The 24,801-nt window shown below is 34.8% G+C and overlaps 1 protein-coding gene across 1 annotated transcript; it reads right to left on the reverse strand.

Annotated features, from left to right (window-relative positions):
- Nucleotides 1-1,491: 1,491 nt before the first annotated feature.
- On the reverse strand, nucleotides 1,492-24,691 carry LOC123528574 (cyclin-D-binding Myb-like transcription factor 1). The gene is made up of 18 exons (XM_045308391.2): nucleotides 24,606-24,691; nucleotides 19,795-19,946; nucleotides 19,459-19,569; nucleotides 18,999-19,121; nucleotides 18,015-18,079; nucleotides 17,409-17,532; nucleotides 16,886-16,962; nucleotides 14,604-14,794; nucleotides 14,093-14,271; nucleotides 13,350-13,509; nucleotides 12,657-12,725; nucleotides 12,273-12,355; nucleotides 11,317-11,451; nucleotides 8,679-8,866; nucleotides 5,377-5,524; nucleotides 4,762-4,838; nucleotides 4,449-4,560; nucleotides 1,492-3,027 (listed from the first exon to the last, which is right to left on the reverse strand). Coding segments are annotated over exons 1-18 (2,079 nt in total). The 5' UTR covers nucleotides 24,608-24,691; the 3' UTR covers nucleotides 1,492-2,944.
- Between the last annotated feature and the right edge of the window lie 110 nt (nucleotides 24,692-24,801).

Raw genomic sequence — 24,801 nt, forward strand, 5'->3', positions numbered from 1 at the left:
GGTTGCTGAGGAATACTCTTGACGAGGATGGCGGCTATAGTTTACTTAATATGTCGGAAATTCATATGGCAATAACTCATTGAAAAAAAAATCCGACCAGAACGTGAATATAATATGCACATCTCCTGTTGAGAGTGATTTTCGCTGAATTCCAGCCAGTAGTTACTGAGAAATACTCCAGACAAGGTTGGCGCTATAGTTTACTAATGTTGAATAATCAAAGGCCAATAACAGTTAAAACAGGAGGACCAAATGGTCCTAGGTCGCTCACCTGAGAACAGTTTGATAAAATTTAATGAATATCTTGCTTAAAATTCGACCCCCTTTTGCATAGGCAACGTATTTCTTTGATTTGACCAGGTGACCTAGTTGTTGACCCAATATGACCCATATCTGAACTCGACCTAGCTTTCACCAAGACAAACATTCTGATTAAATTTCATGAAGATCCACTGAAAAATACAGCCCCTATTGCATACACAAGGTTATTCTTTGATTTGACCCAACATGACCCATATCTGAACTCGACCTAGCTTTCATCAAGAAAAACATTCTGATTAAAATTCATGAAGATCCACCAAAAAATGCAGCCCCAATTGCATACACAAGGTTATTCTTTGATTTGACAAGGTGACCCATATTTGAACAGGAGCTAAATTTCATCAAAGCAAACATTTTCATTAAATTTCATGAACATCCTGCCTATCGAATTCCCAAAGTTATTCTTCGATTTTACTGGGTGACCTAGTTCTCGACCCCAGATGAACCCTGAGCATTACTCAGGTGAGCTAAAAACATCCAACTGTAAGATGATGAAAATATGTGCATCTCCTTTTGAAGTGAAGCTTCCTAAGAAGTTCTGCTGAATTCCAGCACATGGTCGCCGAGGCAAACTCTAGACAAGAAATGGTGCTATGTTATACTAATGTTAAATAATCAAAGGGAAAAACTCAGTGAAAAATCATCGGTCAGGAACTTAAAGACAGCATGCACATTTTCCCATGAAGTTTCGCTTAATCCGAGCCAGTAGCTGCTGAGAAATACTGTGGACAAGAATTGCAGGATGACTAGAGGGACTAAGCTGCAACATATATCGTTACTCTTTAAAAAAAAGTCTTATACAGTCAACTAATGATAATAAACAAGTCTGCAAAGTTTCAAAGCTGTACCTGTTATAGCTTTTGAGAAAAGGTGGATCTAAACAAAAAAATTAACCAAGAAACTCAAATTTTCTAAGTACAAAAAGGGCCATAATTCTGACAAAATGCATTTCAGAGTTATGGTTCTCGGCCTACTAAGTCAACTCAAGATGATAAACAAGTGTGCAAAGTTTCAAAGCTGCAGCTCATAAGTTTTAAGAAAAGATGGACCTAAACAAAAATTTTAACCAACACCAACGATCAAGTGATGACAATAACTCGTAGATTTTTTCAAAAATCAGACGAGCTAATAATATTAGTTTTGCATTAATTGACAATAGCAACAAATGAGTATCACAGAAATATTTTATTAACTTGATCACTCGAACACATATTACACAGGATAACAATACAATAACAATGGCTGGTACAGAAGACCAAAATATAATATCAAATTAAATAGCATAGCAAGGTAACGCATATGCAAGATTTTCCCCAACTGCCCATGAATGAAGAATGAAACAAACATTTGAATAAAATATGAAATCATGATTGATGCTTTAAACAAACTTTATAACCGTAACTATAGAACATAACAAGAAAAGTGTTACAATATAGTACATGACTGTATGTTGTAAATGCTGCTAAACATAAAATGAGCTGCGCCATGAGAAAACCAACATAGTGCATTTGCGACCAGCATGGATCCATACCAGCCTGCGCATTCGCGCAGTCTTGTCAGGATCCATGCTGGTCGCTAATGGTTTCTCTATTTGCAATAGGCTTTGAAAGCGAACAGCATGGATCCTGATCAGACTGCGCAGGCTGGTCTGGATCCATGCTGGTCGCAAACGCACTTTGTTGGTTTTCTCATGGCGCGGCTCAAATGTGTACTTTTCTTATAATATATAAAGATGCAACTGTCCTAAACTCATTTTAGTCACAAATTTTCTTCTTCAAAACTTCACAAAGCTTCAAGCTGATCTGGCAAAAAACTAAATAAATAAATGACTGCAAAGTTTAACATTAATTGTTTAAATGTATAAAAAAAAATTAAATGTATTGTAGCCCTAGATAGAGGATATTTCTTTGAGTGAATGTGGAATACCGGTGCATCTCAATGAGATTGCATTATTAGCGATACATTGCTTATGTGTACAATGTTTATACTAACTTCAAAAGGAAGTATTCTGAATCCTTTATTCAAGAAACAAGAGCTCTCCAACAATTCCTAGTATTTTCACTAAAAAGCACAAAATAAATTTTCATATTCTTACCATTTAATTAATACAAAAAAGGCAAAAAAGAGCACTACAATATTCAGATCATTTTCAGCTGATGGCTCAATGCACACAACACAAGTCTCCTTTCTTCGCACTGACTAGACAGTTTATTTCCATCAACCTATACTTTACAGTCTAATTTAGGTAATTTGTATAGTTTGTTTGATTTGAGTCAGATGCCTTTTCAACATAATTTCATTTCAGAAATGTAACAGAAGACAGTTCTACTATCCAGTATTCCTAGACTCTGTACAAGTAGAGACTTGTTCTCCACAGGAAATTGGGTTGAAGGCAAATGACCCCAGACACAATGTCTTTCAAATCTTTATGAAGAACGTCTATCTCTCCCAGCAATCACCCACACAATCGTCTTGTGCTGTATCTACTGAGCAAGCTGGAAGGGTTTGAGATTATACTTCGTACAGATACAGACTAGGACTTAAACATTAGTTCTAATGCCCATTTATATTAGTGCGATAGAAATACATGTTCAAAGGACGATGTAAGATGACAATGTTCAATCTAAGACGACATCTGTACGAGCTCCGTCTCCACGTCGGAAGCTGAGCCCATCAAACTAATGCTGTCCGAATTCAACATAGGATCTGAAATTGTAAGCTACAAGCTGTACTTGTGAACCAAACAAAATTAGGCTATACTATTCATAATGTAAATGGTGTCTTAAGTGTCTACTGCAACAGAAAGCATAAAAAAAGTACCATTGACAAAGACAGGGTTACCAGTAACAATGGTATGGTTTGGACAATAGCCTTCATTCTGACTTTTTCTCAGTTGACGTTGAAAATTGGAATTTACATTCCTCAATGTTGATTTTCCAGTTCAAATAAAATTGGGAGTGAGAGTAATAAAGACACAACAAACCAGAACGTTTTGATCCCTCCAGACCATGACCTTTTAACCTGGAGGACACAGCAATGTTGTCATAAATATTTTTTGTACTTATGACGACGTACCCATAGCAGCACTGTACGCAAAGCTGGGGTTACAGGAGGTGACAGAGGCTATTCGTACCAGACGCCTGAGGTGGTATGGCCATGTCATTCGTGCATCCTCATGCATCAACTCTATCTTGAGTATGTCCATACCAAACTCCAAAGGACGTGGGAGACCTAAAAAGACCTGGTTGGAATGTGTCAAGCGGGACTTGAAGGCTTACAACCTTGACAGCTTTGACCCACATGACAGAGAAGCATAGAGACTGGGTGTTAAACAATCTAGCCACCTGCTGCCTACCCTAATTACTGGGACACCCGCAGCAGTCGACAAATAAACACAGGATATGATGATGATGATGATTTTCATAAAATCAGAAAACTAGTATTTATGAATATAATTATGGTCCAAACAAAATGCTATATCAAAGACCCATTTGACTTCACTATGAGTATGACTAAACACAATACCACTCACAATTTTGTGACATGTATATATACCAAATTAAAAAAAAACTAGATTTGGTGACAAAAAAATATGCCCTTGACTTGAAAGTTTATTATCAAACTTTCTTTGAAGTTTTGGCTTTGTAATACAAAATGCTGTTTTAAGTCAAATGGAATATGGATAATACAATAAACTAGTAATAATCTTAGAGTCACAAGTTACGAATTAGCCATTATTGTATAATTCTTCATAATAATGGTTTGCTAATTCTTCCTATTATAAGATACTTGTGGGAAGTGATAATTCTAAAGGAAATGGCATCAAATACTTATGGGAGGTGATAGTTTTACAGGAAATGGCATTTTAAGACATTTTTGCCTTTTGTAATGCTTTTTACTTACATTACCTGTACTTTTGTGACTTGAATTTTATCTATACTGAATTTTCTGTTACTTTATACATCCAACATTTGACCTAAGAAAGTGGTTAATACCCTTAATTACCATTTATTTATCTTTCACAGCATGAAATTAAAATGTACAAGGTGTCTGCATCTGATGGAATTTTTAAATATACAATGAGGAGCATTCTTTCAAGCAACAAGTAACTTATGTTAAGTTCATACCTGAAAAGGAAGTCATCAGTTGACCGTTGTTACTAGCTGACTGGGAATAGGATTCCTGTTTGATATCAATAACTACATCACCAGGACTAGATATCACTGCCTCTTCCAGGCCCTGAAATCAAAATTACTAGGGTAAGATGGGGGAAATCTACAACTCCAATTTGGAATCAACTTCTGCAGTAATTTTTTAAAATAAAATTTGTTTTTATGCATTTAACAAACTGTTATTCTCATACAATTTTACATAAAGCAAAGCTACATTAACTATGACTAGAAATATGAATTAACTGTGAAAGAATAAAATGACACTAACATGTGTTGGGAATGTAGAATCAACTGCTAGGGAGACTGGTTGTGATATAACATGCTCTTCTGTAAGACTCTCCAAATCTGAAATATACAAACTGTTATTTGTGCAGTAAATCTTAAGTCAAGTAAATGATTGTAGCTCCCTATAGAGAAAAGCCAGTGCATTTCTTGTCACTATTCATTTAACATCACTATCTGTTATCTACCAATTCATTTTTTTCCCACCTACTTGTTCTTTATTTACTTTGTACCATAAATTTTGTTTAAACAACCCTCGAGTCGACATTTGTTTTACTTTATTACTATTTCTAGCCTATTCAGAAGAAAAGAATTTACTCAGAAATTAGGATCAATACAAATTTGCTGAGTTTTTAATTATTAAACAGAAATTGCGTGAAACTTATCCATTTTGCACCTATGACTTCAAGTTAAACAAATGTTTTCTAATAACGGTAAGGTTTCTTTTAAATTCACAGTTCATTAATGCTGCATTAAAACAGCAATATTTCAAGACCTTAAAACCTTTTATTATAGGAAGTGTCTAAATTTTCCTATTTTGTCAGTTTACAAAAACAATTGAAATTCTAATGGCATAGATACAGTATTGAACTATTCTTACCTTGCTGACCATGATCAATAGTTTCAGGGAGTTGTATAGTGGTACCAAGATCTGATGTTTCCAGTGAATTTTCACTAAGGTCCGAGGCTGATGGTACACGTATAACAACACGAGACTCATTAGGTAACTCTAGGTCCGAGTTAGACATCTGGAAATATAAGCCAAAACAATCGTGTAACAATATAAACAAGAGGACCATGATGGTCCTGAATCGCTCACCTCTTCCCACATGACCCAGTTTTGAGTATGACGTCGTTTTTTCTATTATTTGACATAGTGACCTAGTTTTTGAGCTCATGTGACCCAGTTTTGAACCTGACCTAGATATTATCAAGATAAAAATTCTGACCAATTTTCATGAAGATCCATTGAAAAATATGGTCTCTAGAGAGGTCACAAGGTTTTTCTATTATTTGACCTATTGACCTAGTTTTCAAAGGTACGTGACCCTGTTTTGAACTTTACCTAGATATCAAGGTGAACATTATCACTAATTTTCATGAAGATCTCATGAAAAATATGGACTCTAGAGAGGTCACAAGGTTTTTCTATTTTTATACCTACTGGCCTAGTTTTTGACCGCACGTGACCCAGTTTCGAAACTGACCTAGATATCATCAAGGTGAACATTCAGATCAATTTTCATGAAGATCCATTGAAAAATATGGCCTCTAGAGAGGTCAAAAGATTTTTCTAATTTTAGACCTACTGACCTACTTTTGACCGCAGTTGACCCAGTTTCAAACCTGACCTAGATATCATCAAGATGAACATTCAGACCAACTTTCATACAGATCCCATGAAAGGTATGGCCTCTAGAGAGGTCACAAGGTTTTTTTTATTATTTGACCTACTGACCTAGTTTTTTATGGCACGTGACCCAGTTTCAAACTTGACCTAGATATCATCAAGGTGAACATTCTGACCAATTTTCATGAAGATCCATTCAAGGGTATGGCCTCTAGAGAGGTCACAAGGTTTTTCTATTTCAAGACCTACTGACCTAGTTTTTGATCGCAGTTGACCCAGTTTCAAACTTGACCTATATATCATCAAGATAAACATTCAGACCAACTTTCATACAGATCCCATGAAAAATATGGCCTCTAGAGAGGTCACAAGGTTTTTTCATTATTTGACCTACTGATCTACTTTTTGATGGCACGTGACCCACTTTCGAACTTGACTTATATATCATCAAGATGAACATTCTGACCAATTTTTATGGAGATCCATTCACAAGTATGGCCTCTAGAGAGGTCACAAGGTTTTTCTATTTTTAGACCTACTGACCTAGTTTTTGACCGCACATGACCCTGTTTCGAACTTGACCTAGATGTCATCAAGATGAACATTCAGACCAACTTTCATATAGATCCCATGAAAAATATGGCCTTTAGAGAGGTCACAAGGTTTTTCTATTATTTGACCTACTGACCTAGTTTTTGACGGCATGTGACCCACTTTCGAACTTGACCTAGATGTCATCAAGATGAACATTCAGACCAACTTTCATACAGATCCCATGAAAAATATGGGCTTTAGAGAGGTCACAAGGTTTTTCTATTATTTGACCTACTGACCTAGTTTTTGATGGCACGTGACCCACTTTCAAACTTGACCTAGATATCATCAAGGTGAACATTCTGACCAATTTTCATGAAGATCTCATGATATATATGGCCTCTAGAGAGGTCACAAGGTTTTTTCTATTTTTAGACCTACTGACCTAGTTTTTGACCGCACGTGACCCAGTTTCAAACTTGAACTAGATATCATCAAGATGAACATTCAGACCAACTTTCATACAGATCCCATGAAAAATATGGCCTTTAGAGAGGTCACAAGGTTTTTCTATTATTTGACCTACTGACCCAGTTTTTGACGGCATGTGACCCACTTTCGAACTTGACCTAGATATCATCAAGATGAACATTCAGACCAACTTTCATACAGATCCCATGAAAAATATGGCCTCTAGAGAGGTCACAAGGTTTTTCTATTATTTGACCTACTGACCTAGTTTTTGATGGCACGTGACCCACTTTCGAACTTGACCTAGATATCATCAAGGTGAACATTCTGACCAATTTTCATGAAGATCTCATGAAATATATGGCCTCTAGAGAGGTCACCAGGTTTTTCTATTTTTAGACCTACTGACCTAGTTTTTGACCGCACGTAACCCAGTTTCGAACTTGACCTAGATATCATCAAGATGAACATTCAGACCAACTTTCATACAGATCCCATGAAAAATATGGCCTTTAGAGAGGTCACAAGGTTTTTCTATTATTTGACCTACTGACCTAGTTTTTGACGGCACGTGATCCAGTTTCGAACTTGACCTAGATATCATCCAGGTGAACGTTCTGACTAATTTTCATGAAGATCTTGTGAAATATATGGCCTCTAGAGGGGTCACAAGGTTTTTCTATTTTTAGACCTACTGACCTAGTTTTTGACGGCACGTGACCCAGTTTCGAACTTGACCTAGATATCATCAAGTTGAACATTCTGACCAACTTTCATAAAGATCCCATGAAAAATGTGACCTCTAGAGTGGTCACAAGCAAAAGTTTACGGACTGACGCACGCATGCACGCACGCACGGACGGACGACGGACACCGCGCGATCACAAAAGCTCACCTTGTCACTTTGTGACAGGTGAGCTAAAAACAAACTTCCCTAACCGTACAGACCACCGTATATAGAATGTTTGTTTGTTAATTGTTTATGTTACTCAATTCTAAGTCACATCTCCACAACCTGTGTATTACGTACACTTCTCCAACTTAAAGGTGGAAGATCTTGAGTGACGTTATTTCAAGAAATGATCAGTTCACAATCTTCTGTAAAACAACTTTCTCAACATGAATACATTCTAAATCACAAGCAGTATTTTGAACCTACTACGATGAAAGAAATGTGATTCAAACTCAGCAACTTTAATTTATAAGCTACATATTTGCCACTACAGTGCCAAAGAAGCCCGTGCAGAAGGAAAAAAAAAAACTAAGTCCATATTCATCAACCTTTAAAGTCTGAAACTTTGATTTTAAAATACTAAAATTTCTTTTCTTAGTTAGCACAGAGAGTAATGAAACTTTGCGTGAGTGAATATTCATTCTGTAGCTATAGACAGCGCCACAAAATTTCTTTAGCTGAATTAGTTGTTGTAAACAAAGTTATGACAATCTGAATATGTGCCAGTCTTCATTTTAAATCTAAGATTTTAAACAGTGAAGAATAACTTTGAATACAGCAGGCTCTGCTGCTACTAAAAACCCACAGTATTTACCTGAGAAGCTGGCACTGTCTGAACTATGATATGCTCCGAGAGAGATGTCTGAAGTGACTGACTAACTCCGGACTGGGTTATAATATATGATCCTCCACTGTTTGGAAGCTCCTGAAGCTCTTGAAGAACTTCATACGCTACATTGGAGTCCATCTCATCTATACCACTAGCATCCACTGTTGACAACCCTGACAGTGAACAGAGAGAAAAATGTTACTTCAAATTTCTATATAGTAAATGATGACATTATCTGGAGTCCCATCCAATGTGATACAGAAATAAATATATGTATCAGAGAAATATACAGTTATAAAACTTAAGATATTTTCTTCCAGCATGTAAAATAGTTATCCATGAAATAAATGTGGAATAAATGTGGCAAAACATGATAAAACTTTAATTTGCTGGTTCCTGGTAAAGTTTCATTTTAAAGCAGAATTTCAGTTATGCAACAGCAGATAGTTCTCCAAACTGTCAAATTCTTTGCATAAATCATTGGTGGGGATGAAATGTCTTTATGCACATACCGGTATTATCAAATTGTTAAGAAGCATATGTCTTGCCCAAGGATCAAACTTAAAACCCTGTGATCTGTAGATCTGTGCTCTTTTTATTGAACTATGAGAGTTGGCTAGATGCAGAACAGTGGATTATAAGGTTGTTGGACATGCATCCTTCTTCTTATTCATGAAATGAATAATGAACAAGAGGACCATGATGGTCCTGAATCGCTCACCTATCCCCACATGACCCAGTGTTCAACTGAGTATGACGTCGTTATTTCTATTATTTGACATAGTGACCTAGTTTTTGAGCACATGTGACCTAGATATCATCAAGATAAAAAATTCTGACCAATTTTCATGAAGATCCATTGAAAAATATGGCCTCTAGAGAGGTCACAAGGTTTTTCTATTATTTGACCTAATGACCTAGTTTTTGAAGGCACTTGACCCACTTTTAAACTTGACCTAGATATCATCAAGGTGAACATTCTCACCAATTTTCATGAAGATCTCGTGAAAAATATGGCCTCTAGAGAGGTCACAAGGTTTTTCTATTTTTCGACCTAAAAAAAAAAAAAAAAAAAAAAAAAAAATAGATATCATCAAGCTGAACATTCTCACCAATTTTCATGAAGATCCATTGAGAAATATGGCCTCTAGAGAGGTCACAAGGTTTTTTCTATTTTTAGACCTAATGACCTAGTTTTTGACCCCACGTGACCCAGTTTCGAATTTGACTTAGATATCATCAAGATGAACATTCTGACCAATATTCATGAAGATCTCATGAAAAATATGGCCTCTAGAGAGGTCACAAGGTTTTTCTATTTTTAGATCTACTGACCTAGTTTTTAACCCCACGTGACCCAGTTTCGAACTTGACCTAGATATCTTCAAGGTTAACATTCTGACCAATTTTCATGAAGATCCATTGAAAAATATCGCCTCTAGAGAGGTCACAAGGTTTTCCTATTTTTAGACCTACTGACCTAGTTTTTGACCGCACGTGATCCAGTTTCAAACTTGACCTAGATATCATCAAGGTGAACATTCTGACCAATTTTCATGAAGATCCATTGAGAAATATGGCCTCTAGAGAGGTCACAAGGTTTTTCTATTTTTAGATCTACTGACCTAGATTTTGACCCCACATGACCCAGTTTCGAACTTGACCTAGATATCATCAAGGTGAACATTCTGACCAATATTCATGAAGATCTCATGAAAAATATGGCCTCTAGAGAGGTCACAAGTTTTTTCTATTTTTAGATCTACTGTCCTAGTTTTTAACCCCAGGTAACCCAGTTTCGAACTTGACCTAGATATCATCAAGATGAACATTCTGACCAATTTTCATGAAGATCCATTGAGAAATATGGCCTCTAGAGAGGTCACAAGGTTTTTCTATTTTTAGACCTAATGACCTAGTTTTTGACCCTACGTGACCCAGTTTCGAACTTGACCTAGATATCATCAAGGTAAACATTCTGACCAATATTCATGAAGATCTCATGAAAAATATGGCCTCTAGAGAGGTCACAAGGTTTTTCTATTTTTAGATCTACTGACCTAGTTTTTAACCTCACGTGACCCAGTTTCAAACTTGACCTAGATATCATCAAGATGAACTTTCTGACCAATTTTCATGAAGATCCATTGAGAAATATGGCCTCTAGAGAGGTCACAAGGTTTTTCTATTTTTAGACCTACTGACCTAGTTTTTGACCCCACGTGACCCAGTTTCGAACTTGACCTAGATATCATCAAGGTGAACATTCTGACCAATTTTCATGAAGATCTTGTGAAATATATGGCCTCTAGAGAGGTCACAAGGTTTTTCTATTTTTAGACCTACTGACCTAGATTTTGACGGCACGTGACCCAGTTTCGAACTTGACCTAGATATCATCAAGATGAACATTCTGACCAACTTTCATAAAGATCCCATGAAAAATGTGACCTCTAGAGTGGTCACAAGCAAAAGTTTACGGATGCACGGACGGACGACAGACACCGCGCGATCACAAAAGCTCACCTTGTCACTTTGTGACAGGTGAGCTAAAAATAGATGCTTTTATTCTTCTAAATTTTCTGAAACTATTATAATAGTTACAGTATTATCAAAGACTTACCATTGAGTGCAATGGGTACATACTGTAATGTCTGGCCAGCTGAAGATACAATCTTCCTCGTCCTGGCAGTACTATTAGCAGAGTTTCGTATACGTACATAGTGTAGGTAAAATGTTTTCATACTCTCCAGTAATTCTGAAATGACCAGCATGTACAATAAGCAAGATCACAGTCCATTAGCACTGAACTTAAGAAAGTTTTTTATGAGTAAAATGAAGAAATGTCTCTAGTATGCAATGTATTTAAACAGCATCCAACTCAGCATATCTTTTTGTTTTGTTTTTGTTGAGTTTAACATCAACATCCATACAATTATAGGTTATATGGCAACATTATAGCTTTAAATGGAGAGAAAGACTACAGGTGCTCGTTCTAACATTATTTCAGACAAAGGTAGGCACATGGGTAGAACCGCCGACCTTCCACAAGTCAGCTGAACAGCTTCCTTACATAAAAAAGTATTCTACACTTAGTCTGAGGTTTTCAAACCTTGGCAATGAGGGGCAAGTGATTTAAATTACGCAACCTTAACCACTCAGCCATGGCTGCCTCTACACAATAGATAGAAAATTTGGAGCTTATAAAATTTTTGAAACGTTCACTAAATATGTGAAATATTAACCCCAATAGTTTCACTTAATCAGAATGGTCATAAGGAATTTGTTTGTGGCTGCAATTTTCTGAAATACATTGACTTTTCTTATTTCCTATTTTCGATAATTGTTACCTCAAATATTTGTTACCGGTTTTAATATTTGATCTGAATGGTAGAAAGTGTTATTGATTCAATTACTTCTTATTAAGACCGTCACTGCTCACACTGAGCAACATTTCATACCATCAAAGTATGCATATTCTCTATTTACATGTTTCTAATATATTGTTAAAAGAAATGAATAACTTAAAGTGAATTTGAGTAGTTTTGTGTAAGATGGTTTGCTCAATAGCCTACTTACCATTAAAAGGCAGAATTTGGTAGTCTGGAATGTGCCTCTTCAATGACCACCATTTTCCTCTTAGCCACTGTGGTGATCTAGCACTTAAAACAGTTAAAACATTTCTCATTTATGTTTACATACTTTTATCTCTGCCTCAATACAGGAGCTAAAATATTTATAGACAAAAAGATGGTACAGAATACAGGAAGTATGTCTGTTAATCCTAAACCTTCAGTTTGGATCCAAGAGCACTAACTCCAAAAACCCATTTTTAGGTTAGAACATGGACATGATTTGCAAAGATATTGGAAAAACAGCCACCAAGCATTTAAATAAAAGCTTTCTCAACAATCTACGTCAAACAGATGTGTTTAAACTGAACAAGACAAGAAAAGTATTAACCTCTCCCAGTTCCTTGCCAATTCATCCCAATCTATTTCTGTGTCATCTGTTACTTCCATACCAGCAACCCTGCAAAATGCAGTGTCATACACTATATACAAATATGTTTGTCTATAACAGGCTTTGTTACAGATTAAGGAAGGGCCACAACTCTAGCAGAATGACTAATTCATAAATTCCTTACATTACACACAACCAAACTGGAATCTACAATGCACATTCTAAGACAACCTTTCTGCAAGATACAATGCCACTTCAAGACAGTACTTACAATATCTTGAATGAAAATCATTTAAAAAATACAGCCTCAATGTTTTCCTTTGTTGTACAATAAATTTTTCCACCATCAAAATTGAGAATTCAGAAAAACTTAACGAGATTTTTTTTCAGCATGGATGCTTATGTATCTACTATCTAATCATTGTTTTGTATATTATGATGCAGCAGCATGACAGATATTCAGATTACTGTAAATCATTTATATTTGTGGGGGACTAACTCTCATGGATTTCCCAGTTGCATCAATCCACGAAAATAAACCCTAACAAACTTTTTAAACTCCAATTTGTCTTATATTTAAAATCTTTTAAGCAGTGCATACACAACCCCATAAATAGCCATTTTGGCTGAAACAACAAAATTAAATGCCAACAAAATTAACTGATTTGACAGTAACTTTGTGAAAATGGTAACCTGATAATGAGATTCATATCCTCCTCCCTCGTCCATTCTTTACCACCTTTCATCTTCCAGTTCATGTAGTTGAGCCACTTTGTCCTACACTGTTTCTCTGACCGTGTGATTACCTTCTCTGCTACTAGAGCCCATGACAACCCATGTACTATATCTTCACCTGAAATACATATCAACATTCATTTTGCCCTATTCAGGTGTATAGCAATATACCAGCAATTGCAACGTATAAAACCATTTCATCTCTGTGTCAGTTATTGCATTCAGAACTTAATATGAAGCTAGCCTGGTTAGCTCTGAAGGTAGAGCAACAAGACTATGACATGAAAAGTTGCGAGTTTGATCACCAGAGCAGCATATGTTCTCCCAGACCATTAGACAGTATGACTGGGTTGTTTCTTGTCCCATCCTAGTCCTGTGGAAAAATATTGATATGCTGAAGTAAGAACACTGGTCAGTCAATTAAAAATCACTATGGGTACTCTGTGGGGACATAACTTCTGGAATTTTAAATTTCAAAGATAAAAAAAATAAATGGGTATATTAACAGTCTGTTGGGAATTAAGTTTTAATGAATCTATTCAATTCTGTTAAAGTTTTATAGTTAACAAAGGAAAATGCAACCCTTAAACTGAAACTCACAAAATAAACCTTCTTTTACAAGCTTTCAATGGCTATAGTTAATAAGATTTATTTCTTTCAAGTCATCAACTGCCTAAAAAAATGCCAAGCAAACAACTTACCTGGCCTGCCTCCAGTCAGATCATAGACTGCCTGAGTTAAACGCTTTTCCTCCTCCGGTAGCCATTTACCAGAGTTACAGGTCTCCTTCATCAATCGACATTTGTCTTTCACTGACGATGCACTACGACCTAGAGCCTGTCCTATTGTTGCCCAATCATTACCATGCTTAGCTCTTAATCTAAAACAAATATAAAACATTTGCTTCTATTTGCCAAAATGTGCCTATCTTCATAACATTAAAAACACTCATTAAACATTTATAAACACTGTATAAAGCAAACTCAAAACACTCTTAAATATTAAACAGCATTATCTTAATAAATATAAACACCTCAAACAGTTACACACAAATTCTTAACAAAATATATTAAAAAAGAATAATTCTGTTGTCAATTGATTTGCAAAATAAAAAAAAATAATGTGAAAATTTCAACAGTATATCATTTCAAGATTTACTATTAAATTTGAATATGTATTTAAATGAACTAGAGTAAATTAGTAAAGACGTACTCTTTCAGCTTGACTTTTTCATCATAACTGTATTTGCCCATGTGATTTTTCTGATCATACATGCGGGTAACTCTTCTGTACACAGAGAAGAGGGGGCGCTGCAAACCCTTCGCTATTGTACGGTAAAACTGTTTCCTATCATCTTTGGTCATCTCAAATATGATTTCAGTAGGGTCGCTGATATTGTGACTCTGGAAAAAATATCTCATATTGAAATCAGATCTGCCTAGTTATATTTTGCTTTATTCTAGTGTCCCTTAGGCCTAAAAAAAATGTCTTTGTTTCCAGTAACATGCTCAAAAAAATTAGGGTAGGTAGGTCGGAAAAAAAATTTTTGAATTTTTTTTTTATTGAGACTTTTCGGAAATTTTTTTTATGTCAAAAAATGAATACAAATAAGGGGGTTATGCCTTTAGAGCATCAGTAAGTTGATTTCTAACATCACTGACCATGTTTAAAGCATAAAAGAGGGCCAATTGTAAGCCGTGTATTCTCACCATAGAACATTAGGGGACCAAAATTAGATCATCCGAACAAACATTTTTACCCAACTTAGACATTTCATTAATTAATGCACTCTTTCATAAATGTACACTTCAAAAGTGTTCAAACTATTTCCCTGACTTGACCTTACTAAATTATTTGCCAATAATTGAATATGATTTTAAATTGACCTAGAAACATCAAGCTGTTACATTTCTATAGTTTCATGAAAAGAATTAGGTATAAATGTAGGCATTATTCCTATATGTTAAAACAACTTTCCCCTTTGAAAATTCATTGTGAGTCTATTTTTGACTCCACTGACCCGTTTAAACTTGACCTAAAGATCATCAAGTATAACATTCTGACCAAGTTTCATTAAGATATGGTCATAAATGTGGCTCTACAGTGTTAATTAGCTTTTCCTTTGATTTGACCTGGTGACCTAGTTTTTGACCCAACATGACCCAGATTCAAAATTGCCCTAAAGATCATCAAGTTTAACATTCTGACTAAGTTTCATGAAGATATAGTCATAAATGTGGCCTCTAGAGTGTTAACAAGCTTTTCCTTTGATATGACCTAGTGACCTAGTTTTTGACCCCACCTAACCAGATTTGAACTTGAGCTATAGATCATCAAGATTAACATTTTGACCAAGTTTCATTAAGGTATGGTCATAAATGTGGCCTCTACAGTGTAAACTAGCTTTTCATTTGATTTGGCTTGGTGACCTAGTTTTTTTATCCTACATTGACCCAGATTCAAACTGGACCTTAAGATCATCAATATTAACAATCTGACCAAGTTTCATGAAGATACAGTCATAAATGCGGCTTCTACAGTGTTAACAAGCTTTTCCTTTGATTTGACCTGGTGACCTAGTTTATGAACCCAGATAACCAAATATCGAACTCGTCCAAGATTTTATTAAGGGTAACATTCTGACCAAGTTTCATTAAGATTGGGCCAAAAATGTGACCTCTAGAGTGTTAACAAGCTTTTTCTTTGATTTGACCTGGTGACCTAGTTTTTTACCCCAGATGACCCAATATCGAACTCGTCCAAGATTTTATTGAGGGTAACATCCTGACCAAGTTTCATTAAGATTGGGCCAAAATTGTGACCTCTAGAGTGTTAACAAGCTTTTCCTTTGATTTGACCTGATGACCTAGTTTTTGACCCCAGATGACCCAATATCGAACTCGTCCAAGATTTTATTGAGGGTAACATTCTGACCAAGTTTCATTAAAATTGGGTCAAAAATGTGACCTCTAGAGTGTTAACAGTCAAATTGTTGACGACGGACGGACGGACGGACGACGGACGACGACGGACGCCGGACACAGGGTGATCACTAAAGCTCACCTTTGAGCACTTCGTGCTCAGGTGAGCTAAAAAGAGCAGTTTTACAACTTTTTGTTAAAACGTTGGAAAAAATATTCTCCAAGGCCATAAAAACATTTAGGGTCAAGCCAAAATTTAGGGTAGGTCGGGATACCGGAAACAAACAATTTTTTTTACGCCTTAACAATTAGCAAATCATTTTCATATCACATTCACATAGCACTCTTTTCATGCAAATATACACATTCAAAAGTGTTCCAAAATATTCTGACTTGACCTTTATAAGTATTAGTGTAATTAATTTGAATATGTTTATATAAAATTATAATCTCTAGAAACATCAAATGCTGTTGCATTTCTATTATGATTCTGAAATGAAACTTTCAAGCGTATAGGCATGGTGAGGGGCAGAAAAAAATATATTCTATATGTGAAAACAACTCTAAACATACCCTACAGTAGTCTGAAATATTCATTTGTAAGAGTTCTATTTCATCTTTTGTCCACTGTCCCTGCTTCCAAGTGGCCCCTAAAATATATAATGTACTAACCTGTTATCCCTTTCCAATAACAACAGTGCCTCTAGGAAAATCAGTCGAAGCATAATTGTAAATTTTGTTAGTAATTTATGAAACTTTTTAAAAAAGTTGTACGGAGACTTACTCTGTTACTTGATACAATTTGCCATATTCTGTATAGACAAAAGTTATGTCCTCATTTCTATGATTGTCCTCTACTGGGAGTAATGAACTTTTTCTGACAAAGGTGTATTACCGGTACACTTAATCCATTATCAATTCATGACAAAAACTTTTTTCACCCATGTCAAAAAATAGTTTAGTTTTTTAGCAATATCTCGAATAAATACAATTATTTTCCAATGCATCAGATATTTGTTACTACCTTTAACCTAATACAACCTATACTCAAGTCTTTAATATACATTACTAAATGCTTGATGTTAAAAACATGTACCGGAGCTTTGTAAGATATATTTATCATCACGTGTAGTGAACCATGCCTGGGAGATATCCGACTTCAACAACTGGTTACGTTTTTCCAAGTTCCTTGCTGCAGCTGTTTCACTTGTAAGTTCTGCCTGTTATTATAAACAGGATATTGAAGTTTTAGTTTAACTTTATTATACAGTAATAAGCATGGCCACTCTAAATCTGAAGAATCACTATGGCTTACTATTATTGTATGAGCTTTTGTTAAATAAGGTATTTGTACAATACTGAAAAACCTGATTTATCACAAATTTTCACAAAGTTTTCAAACATTGCTCTCTATGTTTGCAAATTCATGAAAATCCTTCCAGGAGATAAAAAGAAAATAAAGATAGAAGACCGGACTAAAAACATGTCTCCCTGACAAATTTTGGCAGACATAAAGGTTAACCATTGACATTCATACAACACAAGGGCAAGACAAAGTCTGAATAAGTAGTCATGCCTCTGGCCATATTCTCAGTCTTCGTTCATGACTGAATTACAAACTTAAACCTCTGCACCAATGTTTACGCTCTCAGTTTGAATTTATCATAAAGTACATTGCTGTGTTGCGTATCAATTTCCTTACCTGTTTCGCCTGATACTGATGTTCACTAAACTGCTTCGTGTCTGTACTATTTTCAGGTGGATCAGCTAAATTCAGTTAACAAACATAAATGACAAAATATTAATATAATTCTAATTAACAGCTAATAAAAATAATAATGATCAATTAAATGATTTCATTTACCAGCATTAAAGAACACTTAAAAAGAGAAACCTCCTTTCTATTTATAGACCTACAATCACAAAGCTGCAACTTTCTATAACAATGCTGAGAAGCTAGTAAAAAAAAATAATTTATAATTTTTTTTCCAAGAGATAATATCTTATATGCCCTAGTGTATTCAGCTTCAGACTACGTCCCTGCAATATAGTTGTTAAAAATAATGAACAAGTCCGAAATCTACAGCATAACCTCTGTTACAGGCACTTTTGGACTGTGTTTGTGTTGGGGTTTAGCGCCTTTTCCAACAATTTTTTCAGTCATATAAATGTTGTGTCTACTTGTAGCAGTGAGCACAATGCCCAACTTTACAGTTCTGCCTCACTGGACTATCGATCATGCTGTAGACACATGACATGATACACCCCCAAAGTACATTATACTGACACTGGGCTGACCAGTCCTAGAACTATCTTCTTATTGCTGAGTACCAAGGGATGAAGTACTAGTACCATTTTTGTTACTTATTTGGTATTACAAGGGCAGGGAGAGAACCCATGACACTATGCACTCAAAGAAGGCACTCAACCACTAGGCTACCAAGGCCAGAAGACACTTCTTCTCCAATGAACATTTTTCTTTCCAATTAAATGAAATTCTTAAATCACATTTTGGCTTTCCAAAACTGTTTGATATAAAGAAGTTACACTGAACCTCAATTAAAATGGCTTATTGTTCTCAAATTTTAACAAAAATATCTGAATATTTTATCACTCTAACGCTTAATTATTATAAAACATGAGAATAAAATTAATCAATATTTGCTGAAAAACAAAAAGAACTGACTAGCCATAGTGAGGATATATGACTGTCCATCTTCACCCTGCATGCGGTATCTCTTGTAGGCTGGTTCCCCTGATACAGTATCAACTTCAGGTAATGGTTCCAATGTTCCAACACCCAATGTGGCTGTAAACATACACATTCTGTTTAAATAATAGATCTTGGCTGTAAACATACACATTCTGTTTAAATGATACATCTATGTGTAAAGATTAACAGAACATCATCATATGTAACATAATCATCTATACCTTAGTATTAAAGTGTATATTACAAACTCATGGATTTCTTACTGTAAGTACAAGCAGGGCTCAAGGAAGGTTGAAGTAACCTCCAGCTGATCTATTGCCTTGTGATCATTAGTTAAAGGCAGTTTCTCTCTCTTACACTACATTCCGAAATAAACTTCCATTAAAAAGTTACTAAAATTTCAGTCATGCTTAAAAGCAACATGTTAACGTACCTGTGCCTGAAGGTGTTACGATAACAAATTTTCCATCTTTGGTGTCTTCATTATCTGTAGCAGTGTCAGTAGAGGTCAGTGATACCAGATTGCTGGGATCAACTTCATTTACTGCAATGGAAAATATCATAAGACATACTTTCCTAAAATGCAAAATTTTATTCTATTGAATATATCACAAATTTTGAGCATAAACTTTGATAAATATTTTCATCTCATTCAACTTATCTCAGCAAACTTTAAGGTGTGAACTTTTGAGTTTAGATGTGCTATGTAATTTCTGAATAAAAATATTATCATTTCTATCAAGCCATAATACATATGTCTGGAAGTTACCTGTCAATGCTTCATTTTGAGCTATGGCATCAGAAAGTGTCTCCTGTGTTACTGTAGTAGTGAGGGCATCAGTGATTACCTGTACGGAGACAGGGGGCGTGGCCAGAGATTCTGTACTGTTGTTGTTACTGTCATCATCTCCATCATTCATCCTGAAGTAAGGACAACTTTACTTAATGCAGTTTAAAGTTTAAACATTTACATTTAAAAAAGACAAATAATCACAATGTAAATGATTACATGATCTTGTGTACTGCCCTGGTGTGCTGAAATGACTTTCTAAATTTCAAGATTATATCTGGAGGTAGGTCCCTTAAGTTTCGGATTCAGAGGCAAAGATTTCATCACATTTGTAGTTAAAACTTTATATACATGTACTTTTCTGTTTGGACTACCGGAGTATTTCATCTAAAGTATAAGAATACCTTTGGTAACCTAATCTGGTTAAGCTTATTAAAGTTAATGTTTTATATTTAGTTTACTCAGTCTTCTCCTATAGTTTTAGGTTCAACATTTAATTAGTAAAGATGCATAGTTAAGCAAGCTGACATTTAAACTGACAAGCTTTTCTTTCTCAATTGTTTATGGACTACTAGTCTAAATATTAAAGCTGCAACAGTTTGAAAATCAATATGACTTAATATAACATTTTAGTGATTTCTATCTTCTAGATGATAACAACTGCCAACTATTATCAGTTTTATCAGATTGGCTTAGAAAAAATGCTGTGCTGAGCTAAAAATAATGCATTATATTCAGTTTGTAGAAAAAAATATAACTCCATTTCTCATAGCATTTCCATATGCGAAAAGGAGTTCATCAGATCACAGATTTGTACTGTCACAAATTTTTCATTTAAGGAGGTAGGTTACCTTGATATTTGTATGTGCGCATGCCCAACCGGAAGTTAACATGACGATTTACGACGACATTTACGACAAACTAAATGTGTTTGTATAACCGTTCTTCTGGGAAAAAATCATAAACCTGTCTCCGATCTGATGCTTCATGGTTTAATAATTCAAAAATGATGAATAAATTGCCGCAGAAACGCTTCGAAACACTGTTACCTTAAAATGACGTCATGACGTTACGTGTCAGTTACCGCGCAAAATTTATAGCTTTTATTTTGAAAGTACGTTATTCTGTGCATTTTCTTTATTTGAACTATTTTCAAACGGCCATTATTTGCTGAAATATTTTTTATGAGTCTTTCGCCTGGAATAATGATCAATATTTTGCTTTTTATGTAGTCATATTGAAATGTTGTGCAGAATGTAAGAAAATGGATGATGGTAACTGATGTTATTGGGAATATAGTTGGATGAAAGGTTACTTTTTACGGCCATTTTCAAATAAAATTTGGGCAGTCTGATTTCTAATATCAATTTTTCAGTTTCCCTTGATAATTCGTTGCTTGTATACTAAACCTGAACTCTATACTTGTTCAAATTTCAGAAAAAAATTGTAGTTTCTTGAGTTGAATTGATGTTACCATGGAAACAAAGTCCGTGACATATATATCTAAATGTAAAATTCAGAAGTGGTAACACTGGTCTATTTAAGGGACACAGCTTCGGCTTTTTATTTTCATTTCAACAATATCAATGAGAATAATAGCAGCATGCAGAACGATTTTTCCATAAAAATTGTCAGACAAGGGGTACTCCTGTAAGTATTTTAAGCTGTGAAATTTGTTTAAATAAATGCAAATAATACTGAAATATTACTTACGTTACAAATAAGATGTTTTTAAAGCTATATTTACAAGACAGATAATTTTATTTAATATTTTTATAAGAAATTACGATAAATAGAAAGATATAAAATATTAAACATCTCTGTTGCTATGGTTACTTTAAACTTTAAGAAAAATATGGTACCATGTAATGTGCTCGGTATTTTGCTAATAATATTACCCAAATATTCCATGTTGGTTATTAACAGAATGGCACAGAAGCCGCAGAAAAAACGTTTTCATATAAATAGTTGTTTAAAAATGAGAGAAACTGTGTTACCATGGAAACACGAGCCCCGCGACATATACATTTTAAGCTTAAATTAGAAAGCTAACGCGCATACTAGTAAAACTATCAATTATGCAGACTTCTATGGATAACAATGAAACCAAAATACACTGAAAAGCGTTAAATATCCGTATTTTCCTTCTTCTTTCAATATAATTATAAAATACCTTTGGAGGCCATGTACTTCAAACCTGGATAAAAATGTACTTGAAGGAACAGAGATAAACTAAACTGAGACTGAAGCAGTTAAAACATCAAATTACACGAAATACAAAAAATGCTGCGGTTCAACTAATTTGAATTTACCCTGGTAACAAGGTAACCTACCTCCTTAACATCAAATTTTTTCCTTTATTTAGGTGTGTGATGTAAAATTACGGGTTATTAGATTTGTATCGAGAAATATGCACGAGTTCTGCAGTGGAAATATTGCGTGACTTTAGCAGTGCGATATCATTCCACGAAAGAACGAGTGAATTCTTCTTATTAAGCCCGAGTAGATCTCTACTGAAACTGAAAATATCGTCGTAAAGTAACACATTTAAACGCAACGAGATACATGAAACTGACATCACAAATGACATCACACACTGATATTAAATCAAATCTAAATGTCAATATGGAAAAATATTGATGTTTGAGGTTCCATTGAAACTTAACAGAATTTATAAATGAGTATACATGTACATTGTACAGTCAACTCGCCAATAGAGAATCACTGCCAATAGCGGGTCACTTGAACATAAAATGTGAATCTCTTTTAAACATATTAGAGTATACAATGTTTAAGTATCCAGTTATATACACTAATCATTTAGCAATTAATAGACAAAAGAAGATGGATCTAATCTAATGAGTTTAAGTTCCATGAGTAGATAACTCTTGCAACCATGTTTCCTGACTTGGATTTTAGCACTCTTGAATTCTTCAAAGTAGAATAATCAATATTTTTGAGCATACCTCACAATTTTTTTAGATAAAACCACACAAATTTGGTACCATTTTGAAGAGTGAAACGCACACTTTCATAGGAGTTATATGATTATGAATTTTAGATTGACTTCGATGAAAAAAAGTGCCATAAAACAGAGGCGGCCATTCAGCCAATAGATAATCACCCATTCCAGGGATAATCAAAAGGTTGTTTATTTTGCTTAAAAATACAAATCAAAGGTTGATTTGATGTTGTACTGGTTTGAACTGGCAAGTTTAGATAAATGAATAAGGTTCTGTGAATCAATATTTTGAGTTTAGTTTTAGATATAGGTGGTGCTACTTATGCATAGAAATACAACTGTGAAAACTAATGCTATATTCTTTGTCTTAATATCTCCTGTTTGAAATGTAAACATACTGTCTCACATTATATTCTGTCTTGAAATGTTTATTTCTAATACCACAGTCACGTTTTGTCACAAAAAAGACTATTTTAGATGGATAGAAAATATGATAAACAAGGTGACCCCCTATTGGCAAAAGTGACCCCCTAATGGTGAATCGGACAGGTATAAATATTTCATCATAACTTCAGACATAAAAGAATGATTCAAATAAATTAAACATTGATATGAATGCGAGAAATAGTTTTAAGTGTTAGTAAGTTTAGATATCATGAAAGTCTAAATATTCTTCATTATTTGCTAAAAGTTTAGATAGTGACCCGCTATTGGCGAGTTATCTGTACTAATATTATTAAAACTGTCTCGAAAAAAGCAATATCTACATCTACTGTGTACTGCCCGAGAATTAATGCTGATATTAGTAAAATAAAACTCCTTTTCGCAAACTTATGCCTGTGCATCTGGGATGAAAGAGCAACTATCCCACTCAACCAGTGCCTTGACATCTCAAAAGAAACTGTTGCTAAAGCTAGGACAGGAATCTTTTTAACATTTGACAAAATATTACATGTGTACTATAGACTATAGTGTCAATGACAATGATGTGGTCAATTAGCATTCTAAAAAGGCAGTGGCTACGATTACGGTACCGTAATCCTAGCCTCCGGTTCTAGGATTACGGAAGTTCCGTATTTCTAGACAACCCTATGAGGATAGGCTAAGATTACGGAAGTATTTTAAGAGGCATCAAATTTATGTTAGGACATGCATAAATGACATTGTAAACTTACTCATTTCACTTAATTTCACTTATATTTCGTGCTATCGATCGGCCGTTTTGGGTTAGTATAATCTTAATGGCGGTGCGCGGAGATATAGAATTATCTATGTTTCGTATATACCTGCATTTTTTTCATCAAGTCAACAAAAATGGTCTTTAATAACATACAATATGGTTATAAATCATAAAATTCAAAGTATAGAATTTTTCTTTAAATTTATAACTTTGACACTCATATTTCTAATATATTTCCGCGCGCCGCCATTAAGATTATACTACCCCAAAACGGCGGATAGAAAACACGAAATAATAAGGCAGGCATGAAAAACTAAGTGAAATAAGTAAGTTTACAACATCATTTATGCGTGTCCTAACATATACTTTATGCCTCTTAAGATACTTCCGTAATCCTAGCCTATCCTCATAGGGTTGTCTAGGATTACGGAACTTCCGTAATCCTAGAACCGGAGGCTAGGATTACGGTACCGTAATCGTAGCCACTGCCTTCTAAAAAAGTAGGAAATCCATACACAGAAACGCCATTTTGAATTTATAAATTGCATTATGTTGCTTCAGGCAGGTAACATGTCACTATGATAAAAGCTTTACATTTTCAGTTTTAAAAATGACAGAAACATTTTGACGTATGGGGTTGTCAATTACATTTGAAAACACGTGGGTATCACAGCAAGCTTTGTTTTCGTCCGGGCGATTTTAAAAGAACCAGGATGGAATGGTTGTCGCGGAGGAATAATACATTTCATGAAATAAGGTTATTTTTTTCTTCTGTACTCATATCCTTCAAAATACCTATTTCTGGTCTACAATATTTTCAAAATAATTAACTTTTCAAAAATTG

The sequence above is a fragment of the Mercenaria mercenaria genome, chromosome 13 (assembly GCF_021730395.1).
Source record: "Mercenaria mercenaria strain notata chromosome 13, MADL_Memer_1, whole genome shotgun sequence".
Classification (NCBI taxonomy): Eukaryota; Metazoa; Mollusca; class Bivalvia; order Venerida; family Veneridae; genus Mercenaria; species Mercenaria mercenaria.

Excerpts from the sequence above, each read along its gene's own strand:
- LOC123528574 (XM_045308391.2), bottom strand. Across the intron at positions 12,726-13,349 it reads GATATGAATCTCATTATCAG|GGTTGCTGGTATGGAAGTAA; the intron begins GTTACCATTTTC and ends TGCATTTTGCAG. Across the intron at positions 8,867-11,316 it reads TGTACCCATTGCACTCAATG|GGTTGTCAACAGTGGATGCT; the intron begins GTAAGTCTTTGA and ends GTTCACTGTCAG.